Consider the following 8291-nt stretch of genomic DNA (forward strand, 5'->3'; position numbering starts at 1 on the left):
AAAGATAATAAAAATGAAATAAATATTGAAAAGGCTATGCTTTTCTTGAATGTAATGATGTGTAATAGAATATCCACTACGGGCTCCCCCTTGTTGCTGCTCTGCTTCTGATCTTAAGTATACCAATACATGACATGTAAGTCTCAATCTAATCGAAACTGTCGATGTTGTCCGTAATATGTATATTGTGCTTTTGGATTGCGTTCTTGAGAATCTATCCTTCAAAATGTATTAAACTAATTTTAGTATACGTTCAAAATCGAGTATGCATTTTTCAAAAGATGATTTTCTAATAGTTCACGTAAACCCTATCACCGACATTAAATTAAGAGATCGTTTTATTATTTTTCTATAGCAATTCAGCTGACTGTGTGTATATTACGCAAGCAAATCATGATTATATTTAAATTGAAAAAATCAGTATGATGCCAACGTATTTATTGACACCAGAACGAATTTAATCAAGCGTTTATTCGCCTCTTTTTTAATAAGTTTATAAAACGGAGACAACAAAGAATAACAAAAAATACAATAAAAAGAATACTAGTATATGCTTGTTAATAGGCAATATACGGTCGAACCTCGTTGGCTCGAACTCGCTTGGCTCGAATTCTTCGTTGGCTCGAACTGGATGTAAAGGGCGATATCTTCGAAACTGAAGGTAATCATTTTTGCTTGGCTCGAACTCTCCGAGGCTCGATGTGTTTTCGCTGGTCCTTGGGAGCCAACGGGGTTCGACTGTATATATATATACACACACACTAGATATATATATATATATATATATATATATATATATATATATATATATATATATATATATATATATATATAATATATAATATTTCACATAGTTTGTTGGATTAAATTGTTTAAATTGTCCAAAATATGATACAATAAAAGTATTCACAAAATGCTTTTGGATTCGTATCCGTATTGCTTATAGCCAGCGGTCTAAACACAACAATTTTATTTGACAATACTGAAATGTACTTTGCAACTATAAGGAAGATCCCAGTTCGATAGTACCAAATCAAACATTGATAGTTTTTAGTATTAAATTAACTTGATAACAAGAAGTGTGTCTTTAAATCCACCAACAATCAGAGAGGAAGTGCTGCTGCTGAAAAATAAATCACGTGGTCTGTACATTCCGTCTTCTTTCCTTGCCAGGGTGGCCAACATTTTCTTCCCGTCTTTGTCAACCTGCAGCACTGTGTTGGAGGCAAAGCAGCAAACGAACACGTGACCAACAGGAGTCACGTGTACTCCGGTAGGTTCTTTCATATCAGGGTCAGTGAGTAAGGCAATCTTGTTGCCCTTGTTGTCCAGGGTGATCAGTTGATGTTTACTGTTGTTTGTGATGAAGATTGTCTTCCCGTCGTTACTGATGACACATTTCCCCACCGTCAAACCCCCAGACTTGTCCTCGTACAGCATCTTCACCTTCTGCCCCGACAACGTGTAGACGTACAGGGCAGTACCGGATGAGATGTAAAGTTGGCCAACATGATGAGCTGCGGCATTACAAACATGGCTGAAACGTATCTTCCTCGTAGTAACGAGTTTCCCTTTCGAAGCATTAATGAAATAAAGTTCACGGACAAAACAAACGGCCACTTCATTTCCGTCAATGTGGCACACGTCATATGGATTCCCCGGGACATCACAGTGGTCGAGCATCCTGTACTCCTTGTCCAGGAGCTTCACTTTACAATTATGCAAGGCTGCTATAACAACCTCTCCACTAGGCATTTCCCATAAGCCGCTGAAAAAAAAGTGATATTTTTTCGTCACTCATATTCACATTGTACTCTGCAACACTGAAGACGTGGTCTGGATCGGAAAGGGGATCTTTACGCTGTTTGGTCATTACAGTTTGTTCTTCAATAGATCCAAATGTCTTTACTGCAGATAAAAGTTCTTCTATAAGGTTATTGGCTTGAAATGTCACATCGTAACACTCAATGGCTGATATGCCACGAAGATAATCGTTTGCTTGTGAAATCATATTCTGGCTCTTTCTGTACGCAATATATGATTTTGACTCGCTTGATTTTGCTTTGGTTTGAAAAGCGGCAATCATGTTTTGTAATTCGATAGTCATTTTATCACAAGTTTCGATATCTTTCTTTAGTTTTTTTTCAAGTTCAGCTATCATTCCGTCCAATTCCTGTAAAGTTGTTTTCTCAATCTTGTCAAGGATTTCGTTGATCTTTTTACGTATGGTTTTAATTTCGTCAGAAATGGCTGCCCGCGTCTTTTTCATAGATGTCGTATTCTTCAATCGTGCTTCTTTCATCTTCTCGAATTGCTTTTGAACTTCAGCTATCTTCTTTGGAATTTGTTGAAACTCAATATTTCTCTGAACATCTTTTGCTACATCTGGAATGTGATGGATTTTGGAGCATTGTCTGAAACAAAGAAGTTGTGAAACAGTTGTAATCAGATCTGCATAAACTGTATATGACCTTGCTAATGTGGGAAAATGTTACAGAAAATGATTTAAATATGACGCAAGTAACCAATAACGGTTCCAGGGGAGGGAATACGACCGTCTCCTCCCCTTCCCCCTGTTTAATCGCCCAAGCTGACTTTTTAATGATATATAGGAGAAAAAGATAATATAATACGCATAAAAAAATCATTTAGGGCTAGAATTTGATATATGTTTCTTTGGGGAAACCAAACCCCCATGAAAACACTTAAAACCAAATAAATTTCGGTTCTGAGGGAGCGGCGCAAGTCAAAGGGCTATGCCCGTGAGTTACGCCCCTCTGACGTCGAATCCTGGTTTTGCCCCTGGTATGTATAGTTTATTTACCGGTTTGTGGATTAAAGGCGCACGCTATAGGTTGATGCCTGAAATGATTTTTCTTTCGAATTTTAATGCATTTTAAAGCTGCACTCTCACAGATTGAACGTTTTAACAACTTTTTTATTTTTTGTCTTGGAACGACCCAATTTTTGCGAAAATCTATGGAAACCAGTTATATAAGACTGCTGACAAAAAATCAGATCGCAGATTTTTATATATAAGTTCAAAAATTGATGTTTTATGCATTTTTCTTAAACCGTTAGTAACGGTTTAAGCCATAAAACATTAATTTTCGAACGTAAATATGAAAATCTACGATCTGATTTTTTGTTAACAATCTCATATCATTGATGTGCAACAATTTGCTCTTTCCGAGACAAAAAATAAAAAAGTTGTTAAAATGGTCAATCTGTGAGAGTGCAGCTTTAATGTTTTATTTATTCTACTTAAATGATTAAAACCACAAAAAGCATATGATTTGTTTTCAGATTAAAAAGATAATACGATATAAATGATATGTTGGCACATTTTTAACTGGGGAATTTATGGCCAAAATAATACATTTTTGCATCATCTTATGTTGAGTGCCTTTAAATAGATGTTTTGTTTATACATACCTGTGGTCAATGGCAACGCATACAGAACAGCACAGCTGGTCATGGTCACCACATACCAGCTTCAGCGCCTCCCCGGGGTGCATCCCGCATCTCTCCAGGGCGTCCACCACCCCTGGGGCTGCCTCCCATTGCTTTACGTCCTTCCGGTCGAGCACCGCGTGCTTCTGATATAATACGTTATGTTTTGAAACACAGTTTTGGCAGTAATATTTTTTGCATTGAGTACAATAATGGTGAGCTTCTGTGTTAAATCCGTTCTCTTCACACGGAGAGCAGGAAAAATCGTAAATGAAGTCACAGCCTCTATGAATTGACGATTCAAAATTAGATGCCATTTTCTCTCTTGAGTTTAAAAAGGTCTCACAAACTAAATCAAATAGATGATCTTTCAGTCCGTACTGTTTATTTTGTACATTGTTTTGTACTGAGCTGATACGAAGAAAAAACAATATCACAATCAGTTTCACACTGACACATTACACGATATCCAAACAATGAACGTTATTACTACCGTGCTGAATTAACAAGCATTGTTTCCAAATTTGAACATATTTTAGTCCCATGTCAATTGCAATAGTTTGGTAGCCGTTCCTAATCTCGGAACGCCCTCCGAGATAAGCGTATCCCGTGCTAGCATGTTATTGTCGATAAGTCACGATTGATTGTCCCGAGCTCGCCGGAGATAGCCGAATAGTCACGATTGCTTATCTCGAGGTTGCCGGAGATAGCCGTCTAGTAAGTTCACATACAACTAAATAATGGTCCTATTGACAGAATAGTGAATAGTAAATTGACCGAATTGAACGAAAAATAACACTCCAGTTTGCCTGAGTGCTTCATGACCCCAACATCGGGAAACATTGTACTGACATGTAGGTTTTTCTAGCACACCGGATAGGCATTTCCGGTGACGTCAGCCGTGCTGGAAAATTCCATCTGGCACCCCCCATGCCAGATGAGTCACGCGCTGTGACGTAATACTTTTTATTTATTTTCTTATGTACTTTATATAATCATAATTATGAGATATCAATAGATGGGTTCCATAAACATTAAATATGGAAAATATATCTTCATAACAAAACAAAATGACCCTTAGAAGACGTGATATCGAAGGAACTTATTTACGTATGCAGTGAATACAAATTACTGCGCGTCATGACGTCAGTAAACCTCAATGCACGCCTTTTTTGGTGAAATGTACAAAAATGCGCTCTTTTATGTATTTTCTTCACAAATTATGTAATTTAAGGTATGCTAGAAAAAATATTTATCATGTGTGTCCGTTCCGGATAAAACATTCCAACCCTCGGGCACGCTGCGTAGCCGGTAACTCGGCAAGCCTCGTTACCTGGCAACGCAGGTGCCCTCGGGTCGGATTTTTCTATCCGGAACGGGAACACATGACAGATATTATTAATCGCGTGATCACCGTATTGTCTCAACCCTAATTTATACTTTACAATGGCATGACTTAAACATATCTCACGTATACATACAGATAAGCGGATATGCGTGTCATTGAAGAGGGGTGATGCGCTGTATTTACATTCAAATATTTTAGTTTAATAGATTTAACAATATTTTAGATAGTGGCAATAAAAAACCCTCTAAATAAGCGCTGTTTGTCGGGCTTTTATGAGACTGGGGTTACGATAAACAACGTGGAAAGCGGCTACCAACCAGTTTATTCCTTCAATTACTTTTGCATATTTTCCATTTTAAGGGGCAAAAGTGACTGGGGCGAGTATTTGATTACATACGTCTATCAAAACATATAGGCATACGTAGTCAGGTGTGCCTATCCGGACTGCAATGCACTCGGTGACCCCTTCTTATTCTATATAAATCCGCCATCTTGGACGGAGTCAGGTGTGCCTATCCAGACTGCAATGCACTCGGTGACCCCTTCTTATTCTATATAAATCCGCCATCTTGGACGTAGTCAGGTGTGCCTATCCAGACTGCAATGCACTCGGTGACCCCTTCTTATTCTTTATAAATCCGCCATCTTGGACGTAGTCAGGTGTGCCTATCCAGACTGCAATGCACTCGGTGACCCCTTCTTATTCTTTATAAATCCGCCATCTTGGACGTAGTCAGGTGTGCCTATCCAGACTGCAATGCACTCGGTGACCCCTTCTTAGTCTATATAAATCCGCGATCTTGGACGGAGTAGAAAATCATTCGCTTTTCGGGTGCGCTCCGGCGTAACGGGGATTTTCGGAACCGCTCCAACGTAACGCTTCCGGATCCAACCTGTCGGAGTGTCAGCTGAGCAGACGACTTTAACATAAACCCCGTCGTTTAAACGAATTTATCTGTTTCATTCATTTTCACAGATCCGTCATAGCAGACGATGTTTTTGCTCAGTTTCGGCTTATATAGGAAAAAATATTTTCCATCATATATCATATTCTAAATGCCACACAATCATCAATAACTGGATTATCTATATTCTTAGATTCTATAGCTTTTGTTTATAACCCTCTGTCTTAAATCATGTTGCATCTGGATTAAACCGGCTGTCACAATACATTTTGCATCCCATAAGGCTACCTCACACTATAAACAGACGCTACAACGTTTAAGTATTTAAAAAAAAAGTATTAATTAGAAATAAGTTAAGAATATTTAAACGTAAAGGAAACATGTCAGAACGTGTTTTAAAGGTTTAACTATAATGATCAAATCAATAGACAGATAAACCCAAATGTTTAAACTATTTAACATATTTAACAGTGTATTGGTTGCGGTTCAGAACGTTTATCACTTATAAAATGAAAAAAAAACTCACTCTACATATGTACGGTGTCTGTGGTGCAAAGGTTACTTCACTCGCTTACTTTGCAAGAGGTCCCGGGTTCGATCATAGGAGCGGGTGGGGATAAAAAAAACTAAAGGTTGAATGTGATCTTTCTTAAATGTTTCAATCAAATTACGATTATTTTATCTAGCAAATACCTAGAATCAATGGAGGGTATCCTCGTCTTCCTCCTACTCTTCATCATCATGGAGCACAGGGGGCGCCTCCTCCTCCTCCCTATGGAGCACAGAGAGCGCCTCCTCGTCCACATCGTGGAGCCCAGGTAGCGCCTGCTTCTCCTCCACATTATGGATCACAGGGAACACCTCCTCCTCATGAAGCACAGAGATCACCTCCTCCTCCGCCTCCTCCTCATTAGCACAGTGTGCGCCTCTTCCTCCGCCTCCCCTCCTCATGGAGCACAGGGAGCGCCTACTCCGCCGCCTCCTCCTCATGGAGCACAGGGAGCGCCTCCTCCTCATGGAGCACAGGGAGCGCGTCCTCCTCATGGAGCACAGGGAGCGCCTCCTCCTCATGGAGCATAAGCTGCGCCTCTTCCACCGCCACCCCTCCTCATGAAGCACAGGGAGCGCCTTCTCCTCATGGGACACAGGGAGCGCCTCCTCCCCATGGAGAACGGGGGGCGCCTCCTCCTCAGCCTCCTCCTCATGGAGCACAGAGAGCGCCTCCTGCTCCACCACCACCACTACCACAACCAAGAGAGGACAGTTATGACAGTAGAAGCAGCATAGTATTGCTATGAAAATACAGCACAAATATGGTACATTTTGGCGATAGAAATGCATTTTATGAGCAAAAGTAATGCATGATAAAATATAGGATAAAATTGTTAAATTTCCATTGAAAATAAATGTTGTCGTTTAGAACATTTTATTTGCGAGTGCTTAAGTGATGTTTACGATTTCATTCACGACGTGTTACAATTGATTATCGGATTGTTGAGAGACATTACGAACACTTTAAGAGTAGTTACGAATGCATACGTATATTTTGCGATTAGAAAAGGTATACCTGGTACAATCTGCATATTCGAACAATTCCCTTAAGTTGTGTGCAGGGCCGTCAAAGTCACATCTCTTTACGCCGTATATACAATACATACAAGCACGGTTCTAAAGAAGAAGGCAGTCAACAGTAAGAAGAGAACGCGTTCACCCTCCACAGAACTACAACCGAGGCGACAGTCAGCTGCTGGGCATCTTCCTCTAGGCTAGTGGAAGGAGCAACTGTAGAAATCGGTGATATAACTGCAATCTGTTGCTCTCATATGCCATGCGGTCTCGCTGGATGTCAGTTGTCAAATCATGATTCATAAAGAATTGCATACTTTTTGCAAAAACATAATGAAACGTGAAAACTCGTAGCTTACTCGCAACTATTCTTAACAACACGTTAACAGATCTCAATTTAAATGGATCGTAACATTCCGCAATATACTCGTAACAATAAATAAAAAGCTCGTAAAAATCGTTACATTTTCATATTTATCCGTGGTTACTCGTAGATTCATGCCGTAAATACATCGCAATAAACCGTAGACGACTCGTAATTACTCGTTACCACTCTTAAATCGTTCATAACAGTGGCCAAGTTGTAAGGATCCGTGTACTTTTACGAAATTGTGCCATACGTAAGGATTTATAAGAAAATCCGTATACGTGAGGGTAGCATTACGTTTGCTCAAATAAAGATGGTGAAAGATGATATTATATATACAGCTTTTCAAAGGCTTGGACCTCTAACGCAATGCCTCGAACCCCAAACCGAGACACTAGATGTTAGATGATGTTATAAATACACAGCTTTTCCTAGGCGTGGACCTTTAACGTAATGTCTAGAGCCCCAAAACGAGACCCTAGATGTTAGAAGATGTTATATATACAGCTTTTCATAGGCGTATAACACTTACCCAATGGCTCGAGCCCCAAACCGAGACCCTATATGTAAGATGATGTTAAATATACACCTTTTCCTAGGCGTAGACCTATAACCCAATGCCTCGAGCCCCAAACCGACACCCTAGGTGTTA

General features: G+C 39.6%; 1 protein-coding gene across 1 annotated transcript; it reads right to left on the minus strand.

Moving 5' to 3' along the window:
• Positions 1–863: 863 nt before the first annotated feature.
• LOC128216133 (uncharacterized) lies at positions 864–3982 on the minus strand. Its single transcript, XM_052922720.1, has 3 exons — positions 3436–3982; positions 1861–2414; positions 864–1796 (listed from the first exon to the last, which is right to left on the minus strand). Exons 1-3 carry the CDS (start codon positions 3768–3770, stop codon positions 1057–1059), a joined length of 1629 nt encoding a protein of 542 aa, XP_052778680.1. The 5' UTR covers positions 3771–3982; the 3' UTR covers positions 864–1056.
• Positions 3983–8291: the final 4309 nt, after the last annotated feature.

The sequence above is a fragment of the Mya arenaria genome, chromosome 14 (assembly GCF_026914265.1).
Source record: "Mya arenaria isolate MELC-2E11 chromosome 14, ASM2691426v1".
Lineage (NCBI taxonomy): Eukaryota > Metazoa > Mollusca > Bivalvia > Myida > Myidae > Mya > Mya arenaria.

Coding starts and splice junctions, on each gene's coding strand:
- LOC128216133 (XM_052922720.1), bottom strand. CDS start 3,770: ATGGCATCTAATTTTGAATCGTCAATTCATAGAGGCTGTGACTTCATT. Junction 2,415..3,435: donor TGCGTTGCCATTGACCACAG/GTATGTATAAAC, acceptor TCTTTGTTTCAG/ACAATGCTCCAAAATCCATC. Junction 1,797..1,860: donor AACTGTAATGACCAAACAGC/GTAAAGATCCCC, acceptor TGTGAATATGAG/TGACGAAAAAATATCACTTT.